This window comes from Oncorhynchus masou, chromosome 9 (assembly GCF_036934945.1).
Source record: "Oncorhynchus masou masou isolate Uvic2021 chromosome 9, UVic_Omas_1.1, whole genome shotgun sequence".
NCBI lineage: Eukaryota > Metazoa > Chordata > Actinopteri > Salmoniformes > Salmonidae > Oncorhynchus > Oncorhynchus masou.
Window position 1 is genome coordinate 84,675,200 of NC_088220.1, and position 17,500 is coordinate 84,692,699.

The window sequence follows — 17,500 nt, forward strand, 5'->3', positions numbered from 1 at the left end:
GTAACAGCCACTGTAGACTTGGGAAACCATGCGAACTGTGTTTTGATAAATCAAGAGTTGTGTTTTGATAAATCAAGAGTTGTGTTTTGATAAATCAAGAGTTGTGTTTTGATAAATCAAGAGTTGTGTTTTGATACATCAAGAGTTGTGTTTTGATAAATCAAGAGTTGTGTTTTGATAAATCAAGAGATAAATCAAGAGTTGTGTTTTGATAAATCAAGAGTTGTGTTTTGATAAATCAAGAGTTGTGTTTTGATAAATCAAGAGTTGTGTTTTGATAAATCAAGAGTTGTGTTTTGATAAATCAAGAGATAAATCAAGAGTTGTGTTTTGATAAATCAAGTGCTAGGGTGCAGAGAACAGCATCAGGTTGAGTCAGAGTCTCTGTTCTGTTTGTTAGTACAACTCACCTCCAGTCTGTCTGTCCTCATGAGTTCCTGTGTGTTTGTTTCTACAACCCACCTCCAGTCTGTCTGTCCTCATGAGTTCCTGTTCTGTTTGTTTCTACAACCCACCTCCAGTCTGTCTGTCCTCATGAGTTCCTGTTCTGTTTGTTTCTACAACCCACCTCCAGTCTGTCTGTCCTCATGAGTTACTGTGTGTTTGTTTCTACAACCCACCTCCAGTCTGTCTGTCCTCATGAGTTCCTGTGTGTTTGTTTCTACAACCCACCTCCAGTCTGTCTGTCCTCATGAGTTCCTGTTCTGTTTGTTTCTACAACCCACCTCCAGTCTGTCTGTCCTCATGTGTTCATGTGTGTTTGTTTCTACAACTCAACTCCAGTCTGTCTGTCCTCATGAGTTCCTGTTCTGTTTGTTTCTACAACCCACCTCCAGTCTGTCTGTCCTCATGAGTTCCTGTGTGTTTGTTTCTACAACCCACCTCCAGTCTGTCTGTCCTCATGAGTTCCTGTGTGTTTGTTTCTACAACTCACCTCCAGTCTGTCTGTCCTCATGAGTTCCTGTTCTGTTTGTTTCTACAACCCACCTCCAGTCTGTCTGTCCTCATGAGTTCCTGTGTGTTTGTTTCTACAACCCACCTCCAGTCTGTCTGTCCTCATGAGTTCCTGTTCTGTTTGTTTCTACAACCCACCTCCAGTCTGTCTGTCCTCATGAGTTCCTGTGTGTTTGTTTCTACAACCCACCTCCAGTCTGTCTGTCCTCATGAGTTCCTGTTCTGTTTGTTTCTACAACCCACCTCCAGTCTGTCTGTCCTCATGAGTTCCTGTGTGTTTGTTTCTACAACCCACCTCCAGTCTGTCTGTCCTCATGAGTTCCTGCTCTGTTTGTTTCTACAACACACCTCCAGTCTGTCTGTCCTCATGAGTTCCTGTGTGTTTGTTTCTACAAACCACCTCCAGTCTGTCTGTCCTCATGAGTTCCTGTTCTGTTTGTTTCTACAACCCACCTCCAGTCTGTCTGTCCTCATGAGTTCCTGTGTGTTTGTTTCTACAACCCACCTCCAGTCTGTCTGTCCTCATGAGTTCCTGTTCTGTTTGTTTCTACAACCCACCTCCAGTCTGTCTGTCCTCATGAGTTCCTGTTCTGTTTGTTTCTACAACCCACCTCCAGTCTGTCTGTCCTCATGAGTTTCTGTGTGTTTGTTTCTACAACCCACCTCCAGTCTGTCTGTCCACATGAGTTCCTGTGTGTTTGTTTCTACAACCCACCTCCAGTCTGTCTGTCCTCATGAGTTCCTGTTCTGTTTGTTTCTACAACTCACCTCCAGTCTGTCTATCCTCATGAGTTTCTGTGTGTTTGTTTCTACAACCCACCTCCAGTCTGTCTGTCCTCATGAGTTCCTGTGTGTTTGTTTCTACAACCCACCTCCAGTCTGTCTGTCCTCATGAGTTCCTGTGTGTTTGTTTCTACAACCCACCTCCAGTCTGTCTGCCCTCATGAGTTTCTGTGTGTTTGTTTCTACAACCCACCTCCAGTCTGTCTGTCCTCATGAGTTCCTGTGTGTTTGTTTCTACAACCCACCTCCAGTCTGTCTGTCCTCATGAGTTCCTGTGTGTTTGTTTCTACAACCCACCTCCAGTCTGTCTGTCCTCATGAGTTTCTGTGTGTTTGTTTCTACAACCCACCTCCAGTCTGTCTGTCCTCATGAGTTCCTGTTCTGTTTGTTTCTACAACCCACCTCCAGTCTGTCTGTCCACATGAGTTCCTGTTCTGTTTGTTTCTACAACCCACCTCCAGTCTGTCTGTCCTCATGAGTTCCTGTGTGTTTGTTTCTACAACCCACCTCCAGTCTGTCTGTCCTCATGAGTTCCTGTGTGTTTGTTTCTACAACTCACCTCCAGTCTGTCTGTCCACATGAGTTCCTGTGTGTTTGTTTCTACAACCCACCTCCAGTCTGTCTGTCCTCATGAGTTTCTGTGTGTTTGTTTCTACAACCCACCTCCAGTCTGTCTGTCCACATGAGTTCCTGTGTGTTTGTTTCTACAACCCACCTCCAGTCTGTCTGTCCTCATGAGTTCCTGTTTGTTTGTTTCTACAACCCACCTCCAGTCTGTCTGTCCTCATGAGTTTCTGTGTGTTTGTTTCTACAACCCACCTCCAGTCTGTCTGTCCTCATGTGTTCCTGTGTGTTTGTTTCTACAACCCACCTCCAGTCTGTCTGTCCTCATGAGTTCCTGTTCTGTTTGTTTCTACAACCCACCTCCAGTCTGTCTGTCCTCATGAGTTCCTGTTCTGTTTGTTTCTACAACCCACCTCCAGTCTGTCTGTCCTCATGAGTTCCTGTGTGTTTGTTTCTACAACCCACCTCCAGTCTGTCTGTCCTCATGAGTTTCTGTGCGGCAGCAGCAGAGGGCATGGAGACGTTGGGGCTACTGGTCACCAGGACCGGGGCGCTGGACATGATCTCAGAAGGCATCAGGCCGTGCAACACCGGGCCCAAGTAGGGGTTAAACGCAGCGGCCACCGCAGCAGGACTGGCATTGGAGGCAAGGCCGGGCGTCACAGAGAACATGGGGACCGGCTGTACGGAGTCAAGAGAAGCACAATGCGAAGATATTCAGTCAGTCTCAGAGGACCAAGATATTAACTCTTTATTTGTATAGTCCATCTGTAGATGTTGTAACATTCCAACTAACTATCTAACCTCATCTTTTTCTAAACCTTAAACCTTAACCCTTTTTCTAAACTTTAACCTTAACCCTTGTTCTAACCCTAACCCTTGTTCTAACCCTAACCCTTGTTCTAACCCTAACCCTTGTTCTAACCCTAACCTTAACCTTAAACCTTATTCTAACACTAACCCTTATTCTAGCACTAACCCTTATTCTAACCCTAACCCTTGTTCTAACCCTAACCTTAACCCTAACCCTTGTTCTAACCCTAACCCTTGTTCTAACCCTAACCCTTGTTCTAACCCTCACCCTTGTCCAAACCCAGCCCTTGTTCTAACCCTAACCTTAACCCTAACCCTTGTTCTAACCCTAACCCTTGTTCTAACCCTAACCTAACCCTAACCCTTGTTCTAACCCTAACCTTAACCCTAACCCTTGTTCTAACCCTAACCTTAACCCTAACCCTAACCCTTGTTCTAACCCTAACCTTAACCCTTGTTCTAACCCTAACCATAACCCTTGTTCTAACCCTAACCCTAACCCTTGTTCTAACCCTAACCCTAACCCTTGTTCTAACCCTAACCGTAACCCTTGTTCTAACCCTAACCCTTGTTCTAACCCTAACCCTAACCCTTGTTCTAACCCTAACACGAACCCTTGTTCTAACCCTAACCCTAACCCTTGTTCTAACCCTAACCCTTGTTCTAACCCTAACCCTAAGCTTCATTGTAAACCTAACCCTTCTTCTAAACTTACCACAACCTTAATTGTAACCTTAGCAAACAGATACATTTTTTTGATAGTATGGCAATTGGTAGAGCGCTCTAAAGGACTATCTAGACTATCCAAAATAAGTGTGACCCAGGTGAGGACTGAAGAGAAGTGAAATACAGAGAGAGACAGAACAAGAGTTAGAGAAAGGGAGAGAGAGAGGGGGAAAGAAAGGAGTTAGAGAGAGAGAGGGAGACAGAACAAGAGTTAGAGAGAGAGGGAGACAGAACAAGAGTTAGAGAGAGGGAGAGAGAGAGGGACAGAACAAGAGTTAGAGAGAGAGAGGGAGACAGAACAAGAGTTAGAGAGAGGGAGAGAGAGAGGGACAGAACAAGAGTTAGAGAAAGGGAGAGAGAGGGGGACAGAACAAGAAAGAGAGAAAGAGAGAGGGACAGAACAAGAGTTACAGAAAGAGAGAGAGAGAGAGAGAGGGACAGAACAAGAGTTAGAGAAAGGGAGAGAGATAGAGGGACAGAACAAGACTTAGAGAAAGGGAGTGAGAGAGAGGGACAGAATAAGAGTAAGAGAAAGGGAGAGAGAGGGACAGAACAAGAGTTACAGAAAGAGAGAGAGAGAGGGGGACAGAACAAGAATTAGAGAAAGGGAGAGAGATAGAGGGACAGAACAAGAGTTCGAGAAAGGGAGAGAGAGAGAGAGGGACAGAACAAGAGTTAGAGAAAGGGAGAGAGAGAGAGGGACAGAACAAGAGTTAGAGAAAGAGAGAGAGAAAGAGGGGGACAGAACAAGAATTAGAGAAAGGGAGAGAGATAGAGGGACAGAACAAGAGTTCGAGAGAGGGAGAGAGAGAGAGGGACAGAACAAGAGTTCGAGAAAGGGAGAGAGAGAGAGAGGGACAGAACACGAGTTAGAGAAAGGGAGAGAGAGAGAGGGACAGAACAAGAGTTACAGAAAGAGAGAGAGAGAGAGGGGGACAGAACAAGAGTTAGAGAAAGGGAGAGAGATAGAGGGACAGAACAAGAGTTCGAGAAAGGGAGAGAGAGAGAGGGACAGAACACGAGTTAGAGAGAGAGGGAGACAGAACAAGAGTTAGAGATAGGGAGCGAGAAGGACAGAACAAGAGTTAGAGAGAGAGAGGGAGACAGAACAAGAGTTAGAGAGAGGGAGAGAGAGGGACAGAACAAGAGTTAGAGAGAGGGAGACAGAACAAGAGTTAGAGAGAGGGAGAGAGAGAGGGACAGAACAAGAGTTAGAGAAAGGGAGAGAGAGAGAGAGGGACAGAACAAGAGTTAGAGAAAGGGAGAGAGAGAGAGGGACAGAACAAGAGTTAGAGAAAGAGAGAGAGAAAGAGGGGGACAGAACAAGAATTAGAGAAAGGGAGAGAGATAGAGGGACAGAACAAGAGTTCGAGAAAGGGAGAGAGAGAAAGAGGGACAGAACACGAGTTAGAGAAAGAGAGAGAGAGAGAGGGGGACAGAACAAGAGTTAGAGAAAGGGAGAGAGATAGAGGGACAGAACAAGAGTTCGAGAAAGGGAGAGAGAGAGAGGGACAGAACACGAGTTAGAGAAAGGGAGAGAGAGAGGGACAGAACAAGAGTTAGAGAGAGAGGGAGACAGAACAAGAGTTAGAGAGAGGGAGAGAGAGAGGGACAGAACAAGAGTTAGAGAAAGGGAGAGAGAGAGAGGGACAGAACAAGAATTAGAGAAAGGGAGAGAGAGAGGGACAGAACAAGAGTTAGAGAAAGGGAGAGAGAGAGAGAGGGACAGAACAAGAGTTAGAGAAAGGGAGAGAGAGAGGGACAGAACAAGAGTTAGAGAAAGAGAGAGAGAAAGTTGGGGACTGAACAAGAATTAGAGAAAGGGAGAGAGAGAGAGGGACAGAACAAGAGTTACAGAAAGAGAGAGAGAGAGAGGGGGACAGAACAAGAGTTCGAGAAAGGGAGAGAGATAGAGGGACAGAACAAGAGTTCGAGAAAGGGAGAGAGAGAGAGAGAGGGACAGAACAAGAGTTAGAGAAAGGGAGAGAGAGAGAGGGACAGAACAAGAGTTAGAGAAAGAGAGAGAGAAAGAGGGGGACATAACAAGAATTAGAGAAAGGGAGAGAGAGAGAGAGGGACAGAACAAGAGTTACAGAAAGAGAGAGAGAAAGAGGGGGACAGAACAAGAGTTAGAGAAACGGAGAGCGAGAGATAGAGGGACAGAACAAGAGTTTGAGAAAGGGAGAGAGATAGAGGGACAGAACAAGAGTTCGAGAAAGGGAGAGAGAGAGAGAGAGGGACAGAACAAGATTTAGAGAAAGGGAGAGAGAGAGAGGGACAGAACAAGAGTTAGAGAAAGAGAGAGAGAAAGAGGGGGACATAACAAGAATTAGAGAAAGGGAGAGAGAGAGAGTGACAGAACAAGAGTTACAGAAAGAGAGAGAGAAAGAGGGGGACAGAACAAGAGTTAGAGAAAGGGAGAGCGAGAGATAGAGGGACAGAACAAGAGTTCGAGAAAGGGAGAGAGAGAGAGGGACAGAACACGAGTTAGAGAAAGGGAGAGAGAGAGAGAGAGGGACAGAACAAGAGTTAGAGAAAGAGAGAGAAAGAGGGGGACAGAACAAGAGTTAGAGAAAGAGAGAGAGAAAGAGGGGGACAGAACAAGAATTAGAGAAAGGGAGAGAGAGAGAGGGACAGAACAAGAGTTACAGAAAGAGAGAGAGAGAGGGGGGACAGAACAAGAGTTAGAGAAAGGGAGAGAGATAGAGGGACAGAACAAGAGTTCGAGAAAGGGAGAGAGAGAGAGGGACAGAACACGAGTTAGAGAAAGGGAGAGAGAGAGAGAGAGAGAGAGGGACAGAACAAGAGTTAGAGAGAGGGAGACAGAACAAGAGTTAGAGAAAGAGAGAGAGAGAGAGGGGGACAGAACAAGAGTTAGAGAAAGGGAGAGAGATAGAGGGACAGAACAAGAGTTAGAGAAAGGGAGAGAGAGAGAGGGACAGAACACGAGTTAGAGAAAGGGAGAGAGAGAGGGACAGAACAAGAGTTAGAGAGAGAGAGGGAGACAGAACAAGAGTTAGAGAAAGGGAGAGAGAGAAGGACAGAACAAGAGTTAGAGAGAGAGGGAGACAGAACAAGAGTTAGAGAGAGGGAGGGAGACAGAACAAGAGTTAGAGAGAGGGAGAGAGAGAGAGGGACAGAACAAGAGTTAGAGAGAGAGGGAGACAGAACAAGAGTTAGAGAGAGATGCGTCAACAGTAACCTTGGGAAAATCCTCTGCATTTTCATTAACAGCAGACTCGTACACTTCCTCAATGAAAACAATGTACTGAGCAAATGTCAAATTGGCTTTTTACCAAATTACCGTACAACAGACCATGTATTCACCCTGCACACCCTAATTGACAACCAAACAAACCAAAACAAAGGCAAAGTCTTCTCATGCTTTGTTGATTTCAAAAAAGCCTTCGACTCAATTTGGCATGAGGGTCTGCTATACAAACTGATGGAAAGTGGTGTTGGGGGTAAAACATACGACATCATAAAATCCATGTACACAAACAACAAGTGTGCGGTTAAAATTGGCAAAAACACACACATTTCTTCACACAGGGTCGTAGGGTTAGACAGGGATGCAGCTTAAGCCCCACCCTCTTCAACATATATATCAACGAACTGGCGCTGGGCACTAGAAAAGTCTGCAGCACCCGGCCTCACCCTACTAGAATCTGAAGTCAAATGTCTGCTGTTTGCTGATGATCTGGTGCTTCTGTCACCAACCAAGGAGGGCCTACAGCAGCACCTAGATCTTATGCACAGATTCTGTCAGACCTGGGCCCTGACAGTAAATCTCAGTAAGACCAAAATAATGGTGTTCCAAAAAGGTCCAGTCACCAGGACCACAAATACAAATTCCATCTAGACACTGTTGCCCTAGAGCACACAAAAAACTATACATACCTTGGCCTAAACATCAGCTCCACAGGTAACTTCCACAAAGCTGTGAACGATCTGAGAGACAAGGCAAGAAGGGCATTCTATGCCATCAAAAGGAACATAAATTTCAACATACCAATTAGGATTTGGCTAAAAATACTTGAATCAGTCATAGAGCCCATTGCCCTTTATGGTTGTGAGGTCTGGGGTCCGCTCACCAACCAAGACTTCACAAAATGGGACAAACACCAAATTGAGACTCTGCACGCAGAATTCTGCAAAAATATCCTCAGTGTACAACGTAGAACACCAAATAATGCATGCAGAGCAGAATTAGGCCGATACCCACTAATTATCAAAATCCAGAAAAGAGCAGTTCAATTCTATAACCACCTAAAAGGAAGCGATTCCCAAACCTTCCACAACAAAGCCATCACCTACAGAGAGATGAACCTGGAGAAGAGTCCCCTAAGCAAGCTGGTCCTGGGGCTCTGTTCACAAACACACCCTACAGAGCCCCATGACAGCAGCACAATTAGACCCAACCAAATCATGAGAAAACAAAAAGATAATTACTTGACACATTGGAAAGAATTAACAAAAAAACAGAGCAAACTAGAATGCTATTTGGCCCTACACAGAGAGTACACAGCGGCAGAATACCTGACCACTGTGACTGACCCAAAATTAAGGAAAGCTTTGACTATGTACAGACTCAGCGAGCATAGCCTTGCTATTGAGAAAGGCCGCCGTAGGCAGACATGGCTCTCAAGGGAAGACAGGCTATGTGCTCACTGCCCACAAAATGAGGTGGAAACTGAGCTGCACTTCCTAACCTCCTGCCCAATGTATGACCATATTAGAGAGACATATTTCCCTCAGATTACACAGATCCACAAAGTCTCATCCAGGAATTCGAAAACAAATCCAATTTTGAAAAACTCCCATATCTACTGGGTGAAATTCCACAGTGTGCCATCAGAGCAGCAAGATTTGTGACCTGTGGCCACGAGAAAAGGGCAACCAGTGAAGAACACGCACCATTGTAAATACAACACATATCTATGCTTATTTATTTTATCTTGTGTCCTTTACCATTTGCACATTGTAAAAACACTGTATATATATATAATATGACATTTGTAATGTCTTTATTGTTTTGAAACTTCTGTATGTGTGATGTCTACTGTTAATTTTTATTGTTTATTTCACTTTATATATTATATACCTTACTTGCTTTGGCAATGTTAACATATGTTTCCCATGCCAATAAAGCCCCTTGAATTGAATTGAATTGAATTGAATTGAGAGAGAGGGAGACAGAACAAGAGTTAGAGAAAGGGAGAGAGAGAGGGACAGAACAAGAGTTAGAGAGAGAGAGTGACAGAACAAGAGTTAGAGAAAGGGAGAGAGAGAAGGACAGAACAAGAGTTAGAGAGAGAGGGAGACAGAACAAGAGTTAGAGAGAGGGAGGGAGACAGAACAAGAGTTAGAGAGAGGGAGAGAGAGAGAGGGACAGAACAAGAGTTAGAGAGAGAGGGAGACAGAACAAGAGTTAGAGAGAGAGAGGGAGACAGAACAAGAGTTAGAGAAAGGGAGAGAGAGAGGGACAGAACAAGAGTTAGAGAGAGAGAGTGACAGAACAAGAGTTAGAGAGAGGGAGGGAGACAGAACAAGAGTTAGAGAGAGGGAGAGAGAGAGACAGAACAAGAGTTAGAGAGAGAGAGTGACAGAACAAGAGTTAGAGAAAGGGAGAGAGAGAGACAGAGAGGGATAGAACAACAGAGAAAGGTAGACAGTACAAGAAAGAAATGGAGACAAAAGGAGAGAGACAGAACAAGATATATAGAAAGGGAGACAGAAGGAGAGAAAGGGGCAGTGTTCTCTTGATGCCTGCTCCTGTTTCCTACAGTATGCTATTCACTCACACATAGTGGGACGAGTCTCATCTCCATCTGTGTGGTGATATTAATTGTTTGTGTGTGTGCGCATATGAGTGTGTCTTAGAGCATTGTTAGGGTTGTAGAGAGATACTGGCACCAGTTCAAGCAGACCGCTGCATTCCCTGCGCGTGACATGCCGAGTCTGTACTGGCTGACGTAGCAGGTTCTCTCTGACCTCAGCCACAGATTCCTCTGTGAGACAGAACTTCTCCACCAGGAGGAGAGAGGGAGACAGTATCATCCAGGAGGAGAGCGAGACAGTCTCATCCAGGAGGAGAGAGGTGACAGTCTCATCTAGGAGGAGAGAGGGAGTCAGTCTCATCCAGGAGGAGAGAGGGAGACAGTCTCATCCAGGAGGAGAGGGAGACAGTCTCATCCAGGAGGAGAGGGAGACAGTCTCATCCAGGAGGAGAGGGAGACAGTCTCATCCAGGAGGAGAGGGAGACAGTCTCATCCAGGAGGAGAGGGAGACGGTCTCATCCAGGAGGAGGGGGAGATGGTCTCATCCAGGAGGAGGGGGAGATGGTCTCATCCAGGAGGAGGGGGAGACAGTCTCATCCAGGAGGAAAGAGGGAGACCGTCTCATCCAGGAGGAGAGAGGGAGACAGTCTCATCCAGGAGGAGAGAGGGAGAGAGTCTCATCCAGGAGGACAGAGGGAGACAGTCTCATCCAGGAGGAGAGGGAGACAGTCTCATCCAGGAGGAGAGGGAGATGGTCTCATCCAGGAGGAGAGAGGGAGAGAGTCTCATCCAGGAGGACAGAGGGAGACAGTCTCATCCAGGAGGAGAGGGAGACAGTCTCATCCAGGAGGAGAGGGAGATGGTCTCATCCAGGAGGAGAGGGAGACAGTCTCATCCAGGAGGAAAGAGGGAGACAGTCTCATCCAGGAGGAGAGAGGGAGACAGTCTCATCCAGAAGGAGAGAGGGAGAGAGTCTCATCCAGGAGGACAGAGGGAGACAGTCTCATCCAGGAGGAGGGGGGAGACAGTCTAATCCAGGATGAGAGGGGGAGACAGTCTCTACCAGCAGGAGAGGGGGAGACAGTGTCATCCAGGAGGAGAGAGGGAGACAGTCTCATCCAGGAGGATAGTGGGAGACAGTCTCAGCCAGGAGGAGAGAGGAAGACAGTCTCATCCAGGAGGACAGAGGGAGACAGTCTCATCCAGGAGGAGGGGGAGACAGTCTCATCCAGGAGGAGAGGGAGACAGTCTCATCCAGGAGGAGGGGGAGACAGTCTCATCCACGAGGAATGGGAGACAGTCTCATCCAGGAGGAGAGAGGGAGACAGTCTCATCCAGCAGGAGAGAGGGAGACAGTCTTTTCCAGGAGGAGAGGGAGACAGTCTCATCCAAGAGGAGAGGGAGACAGTCTCATCCAGGAGAAGAGAGGGAGACCTTTTCAGCCAGGAGGAGAGAGAAGGTTCACCTCAGCCAGGAGGAGAGAGAATGTTCACCTCAGCCAGGAAGAGAGAGTAGGTTCACCCCAGCCAGGAGGAGAGAGAAGGTTCACCTCAGCCAGGAGGAGAGAGAAGGTTCACCTCAGTCAGGAGGAGAGAGAAGGTTCACCTCAGTCAGGAGGAGAGAGAAGGTTCACCTCAGCCAGAAGGAGAGAGAAGGTTCACCTCAGCCAGGAGGAGAGAGAAGGTTCAACTCAGCCAGGAAGAGAGAGAAGGTTCACCTCAGCCAGGAGGAGAGAGAAGGTTCACCTCAGCCAGGAGGAGAGAGAAGGTTCACCTCAGCCAGGAAGAGAGAGTAGGTTCACCCCAGCCAGGAGGAGAGAGAAGGTTCACCTCAGCCAGGAGGAGAGAGAAGGTTCACCTCAGTCAGGAGGAGAGTGAAGGTTCACCTCAGTCAGGAGGAGAGAGAAGGTTCACCTCAGCCAGAAGGAGAGAGAAGGTTCACCTCAGCCAGGAGGAGAGAGAAAGTTCAACTCAGCCAGGAAGAGAGAGAAGGTTCACCTCAGCCAGGAGGAGAGAGAAGGTTCACCTCAGCCAGGAGGAGAGAGAAGGTTCACCTCAGCCAAGAAGAGAGTGAAGGTTCACCTCAGCCAGGAGGAGAGAGACCACCCCTCTCAGTTTATTTTGCACACTGCTGCTCGCTGATTATTATCTATGCATAGCCACTTCACCCCTACCTATGTGTACTAATTACCATGCATATAGCCTCCACATTGACTCTGTACCGGTACCCCCAGTATTTAGCCTCCACATTGACTCTGTACCGGTACCCCCAGTATTTAGCCTCCACATTGACTCTGCACCGTAACACCCTGTATATAGCCTCCACATTGACTCTGTATCGGTACCCCCAGTATTTAGCCTCCACATTGACCCTGTACCGTAATACCCTGTATATAGCCTCCACATTGACTCTGTACCGGTACCCCCAGTATTTAGCCTCCACATTGACTCTGCACCGTAACACCCTGTATATAGCCTCCACATTGACTCTGTATCGGTACCCCCAGTATTTAGCCTCCACATTGACCCTGTACCGTAATACCCTGTATATAGCCTCCACATTGACTCTGTACCGTAACACCCTGTATATAGCCTCCACATTGACTCTGTACCAGTACCCCCTGTATATAGCCTCCACATTGACTCTGCACCGGTACCCCCTGTATATAGCCTCCACATTGACTCTGTACCAGTACCCCCTGCATACAGCCTCCACATTGACTCTGTACCGGTACCCCCTGTAAATAGTCTCCACATTGACTCTGTACCGTAACACCCTGTATATAGTCTCCACATTGACTCTGTACTGTAATACCCTGTATATAGCCTCCACATTGACTCTGTACCGTAACACCCTGTATATAGCCTCCACATTGACTCGGTAATATAGCCTCCACATTGACTCGGTACCGGTACCCCCTGCATACAGCCTCCACATTGACTCTGTACCAGTACCCCCTGCATACAGCCTCCACATTCACTCTGTACCGGTACCCCCTGTAAATAGTCTCCACATTGACTCTGTACCGTAACACCCTGTATATAGTCTCCACATTGACTCTGTACTGTAATACCCTGTATATAGCCTCCACATTGACTCTGTACCAGTACCCCCTGCATACAGCCTCCACATTGACTCTGTACCGGTACCCCCTGTAAATAGTCTCCACATTGACTCTGTACCGTAACACCCTGTATATAGTCTCCACATTGACTCTGTACTGTAATACCCTGTATATAGCCTCCACATTGACTCTGTACCGTAACACCCTGTATATAGCCTCCACATTGACTCGGTAATATAGCCTCCACATTGACTCGGTACCGGTACCCCTGCATACAGCCTCCACATTGACTCTGTACCAGTACCCCCTGCATACAGCCTCCACATTCACTCTGTACCGGTACCCCTGTAAATAGTCTCCACATTGACTCTGTACCGTAACACCCTGTATATAGTCTCCACATTGACTCTGTACTGTAATACCCTGTATATAGCCTCCACATTGACTCTGTACCAGTACCCCTGCATACAGCCTCCACATTGACTCTGTACCGGTACCCCCTGTAAATAGTCTCCACATTGACCCTGTACCGTAACACCCTGTATATAGTCTCCACATTGACTCTGTACTGTAATACCCTGTGTATAGCCTCCACATTGACTCTGTACCGTAACACCCTGTATATAGCCTCCACATTGACTCGGTAATATAGCCTCCACATTGACTCGGTACCGGTACCCCCTGCATATAGCCTCCACATTGACTCTGTACCGGTACCCCCTGTATATAGCCTCCACATTGACTCTGTACCGTAATACCCTGTATATAGCCTCCACATTGACTCTGTACCGTAACACCCTGTATATAGCCTCCACATTGACTCGGTAATATAGCCTCCACATTGACTCGGTACCGTACCCCCTGCATATAGCCTCCACATTGACTCTGTACCGGTACCCCCTGTATATAGCCTCCACATTGACTCTGTACCGTAATACCCTGTATATAGCCTCCACATTGACTCTGTACCGTAACACCCTGTATATAGCCTCCACATTGACTCGGTAATATAGCCTCCACATTGACTCTGTACCGGTACCCCCTGTAAATAGTCTCCACATTGACTCTGTACCGGTACCCCCTGTATATAGTCTCCACATTGACTCTGTACCGTAATACCCTGTATATAGCCTCCACATTGACTCTGTACCGTAACACCCTGTATATAGCCTCCACATTGACTCGGTAATATAGCCTCCACATTGACTCGGTACCGGTACCCCCTGCATACAGCCTCCACATTGACTCTGTACCAGTACCCCCTGCATACAGCCTCCACATTGACTCGGTACCGGTACCCCCTGCATATAGCCTCGTTATTGTTACTTTTTTTGTGGTAGTTTTTATACTTTTTTTATTTTAGTTTATTTGGTAAAATTTTTATTAACTCTTCTTGAACTGCACTGTTGGGCTTGTAAGTAAGTGTTTCACGCTAAGGTCTACACTTGCAGTTTTCTGCGCATTTGACAAATAACGTTTGATTTGATTAGATTAGTAATGGTCTCAACCAGGACGAAACATCCCACTGAAACATCCCACTGACTCCTAGCTTGGTCCCAGATCTGATCTCACTAACCTGGTGCCAGATCTGATCTCACCAACCTGATCCTTGATCTGATCTCACTAACTTGGTCCTAGATCTGATCTCACTAGCCTCCTGTGCCTTTTGGACCTCCTCCAGGAATCTCTCCAGCAGCTTAAGAGACATTATTCCTGTTTGTTGTACCAAGACTTACAGGGTTTTCCACCCCTCCTCTCCCAGCAGTCTCAGGTCACCCAGCCTTTGTAAACCCACTGCCATCAGTTGCATCTGCAGGGTGGCCGACTGAACAGATCTCAAAGGATTGGCTGGGTTGTGGAATATAGGCTCCACCCACACCCATAGCCCAGGCTCCACACCCCCTTCTCGTATGGGCCTTAGCAGCTGCCAGGCCCTCAGCACTGCAGAGTAAAAAATCTGAGAGACCTGCTGTACTCAGCCTCTCCAGCTTCATGAGGAACAGCTGTAGGTCCAACCCTAAACCGCCAGCTCTCCTCAGCAGCAAGCCTGCTGGCTCCATCCAGGCAACATTGGCATGGTACAGCAGTCTCTGCACCGCCTTTAGCCTGAAAACAGCCATCCTGCTCTCCAGTTCTACCAGGCCCTGTCCTCCTTCGTGAATGGTCATGTACAACACTGCTGCCTTCAGCCAGTGATGGTCCAACCAGAAGAAGTCCACCAGCTTGCGTTGCAGGTCTGCGAGCATTGAGGACAGACAGTTTATGCCACAGGGAAGATGCCACCAGGTTGTTAATTTTCAGCACCCTCCCTCTATATGACACTTGGGACCGGAGCCATCTCCACCTGGCCAGTCTAGACACCACTGCCTGTGACAGCCCCTCCCAGTTCTTCCTTACCCACTTCTCCGAGCCCAGGTACACCCCCAATACTATAAGCCTTCACAACCCCACTGCAAACCCCCTGGAAGCAGAGGAGGAGCCCTATCCCCCCATGGACCACATAACAGAGACAATGCATACCCTTGGCTTCACCACTCTGTCTTTCCAAACCCAAGAAGGAGGAGCTGGGAGCATCCATCTCCTTGAGCTTGGAGAACCTAGCTCTTACAAGTGCTCCCTTTGCTTTAACCTGGAAAAACCTGCCCAGGTCCCTACGTAATTTGGCTAAATTAGCCTGGAAGCCTACATTGCCTTGCCCCACCATCTCTACCTCTATCTCACTAATACAACGCTCTAGTTCCCCCAATACTCTCCTAGCCTCTGAGGATGAGAGAGCTGTATGCTGTTGACAGAAAAGCCGAATTTGGACTTTCCCCACATCCCACCATTGACTCAGAGACTCATACTCCTCTCTTCGCTGCCCCCATCTTTCCCAAAAGGTCTGGAAACCTGAGCAAAAAGTGGCATCTTGTAAGAGCTTTACATTGAACTTCCAATAAGATGCCTGCCGAGGCCCTGGTGAAATAGACAGCCGAGCCATGGTTATGTGATGATCTGAAAACCCCACCGGGAGAATGGTAGCGCCCAGCAGCCTGTTGCTCTGATTCCTGGACATGTAAACCCGATCAAGACGGGCTGCACTCATCCTAGCCCCAAAAACCTTCACCCATGTATACTGTCTGGTGTTGGGCTGCACTCACCCTAGCCCCAAAGACCTTCACCCATGTATAGTTTCTGGTGTTGGGCTGCACTCACCCTAGCCCCAAAGACCTTCACCCATGTATAGTGTCTGGTGTTGGGCTGCACTCACCCTAGCCCCAAAAACCTTCACCCATGTATACTGTCTGGTGTTGGGATGTTTAGTTCTCCAAACATCCACTAGGTCAAACTGATTAATGATGTCCCTTAACACCCCCCACTGAGCCTGAATGAGGCTCTTCCCCATTTCTGTCTTTGGAAAAATCCATTGTACAGTTCCAGTCCCCTCCGACCACCAGCGTCTCCTCAGGCTCTACCTGTGAGAGTTCCAGTCCCTTCCGACCACCAGCGTCTCCTCAGGCTCTACCTGTGAGAGTTCCAGTCCCCTCCGACCACCAGCGTCTCCTCAGGCTCTACCTGTGAGAGTTCCAGTCCCATCCGACCACCAGCGTCTCCTCAGGCGCTACCTGTGAGAGTTCCTGTCTAAGGCTCCCAAATAGAACCCATCTGACTCTCCCTGTGTTAGGCGTATACACATTTATAAAGACAAAACCCATGTTGTTAATTTCGGGTTTAACTTCTTAAGGTATAGGGGGCAGCATTTTCACTTTTGGATAAATAGCGTGCCCAATTTCAACTTCCTCCTACACATGCCAAGAATATAAGATATGCATATTATTAGTAGATTTGGATAGAAAACACTCTGAAGTTTCTAAAACTGTTTGAATCATGTCTGTGAGTATAACATAACTTATGTAGCAGGCAAAACCCAGAGGACTAACCGTTCAGAATTTATTGTTGTTGTTGAGGTCTCTGTCTGTTCAGTGAGTTCTCATTGGGAAACAATATTTCTTATGATCTTGTGTTCAGTTCCTAATGCTTCCACTGGATGTCAGCAGTCTTTGGAATTTGGTTGAGGTTATTCCTTTGTGCAATGAAGAAGGACAGCCATCTAGGATCTTTGTTGTAACACTATTGAGAGTTGTGCAAGAGTTGAATGGTAGCTTGGTTTGTTGTCTTCCTGTATTGAACACAAATAGACCAGTCTATCTGTCTTAACATAGAGAATGTACTGTAGCCTGGCTCCTAACCAATTGTGATGTGGGCTGTCCGTTGGCGTTCTCTCTGTCTAATATAAAGCATCATCAGCATTCAGCCCCAAGATTTAATTTACATCCCCCTCAGCTGAGAAACTTGCCTGATATTAAAACGCCAACGCTGAGAGGAGAGGGAGGTAAAGAGGGAGAAATGGGGAAGAAGAAGAGAGGGTGTGAGAGTTAGAAGTAGAGAGAGGGTGTGAGGGTTAGAAGTAGAGAGAGGGTGTGAGAGTTAGAAGTGGAGAGAGGGTGTGAGAGTTAGAAGTAGAGAGAGGGTGTGAGGGTTAGAAGTAGAGAGAGGGTGTGAGGGTTAGAAGTGGAGAGAGGGTGTGAGAGTTAGAAGTAGAGAGAGGGTGTGAGAGTTAGAAGTAGAGAGAGGGTGTGAGAGTTAGAAGTAGAGAGAGGGTGTGAGAGTTAGAAGTAGAGAGAGGGTGTGAGAGTTAGAAGTAGAGAGAGGGTGTGAGGCTTAGAAGTAGAGAGAGGGTGTGAGAGTTAGAAGTAGAGAGAGGGTGTGAGGGTTAGAAGTAGAGAGAGGGTGTGAGGGTTAGAAGTGGAGAGAGGGTGTGAGGGTTAGAAGTGGA

General features: G+C 47.3%; 1 protein-coding gene across 4 annotated transcripts in view; it reads right to left on the bottom strand.

Moving 5' to 3' along the window:
* The window catches only part of LOC135546707 (muscleblind-like protein 1), an 89,508-nt gene that overhangs the window by 31,563 nt on the left and 40,445 nt on the right, over positions 1-17,500 (bottom strand). For all 4 annotated transcript variants that reach the window (XM_064975339.1, XM_064975338.1, XM_064975337.1 and 1 more), the window contains exon 3: positions 2,767-2,984. In XM_064975339.1, coding sequence (XP_064831411.1) covers positions 2,767-2,984 — 218 coding nt within the window. The remainder of the gene's footprint in view (positions 1-2,766; positions 2,985-17,500) is intronic.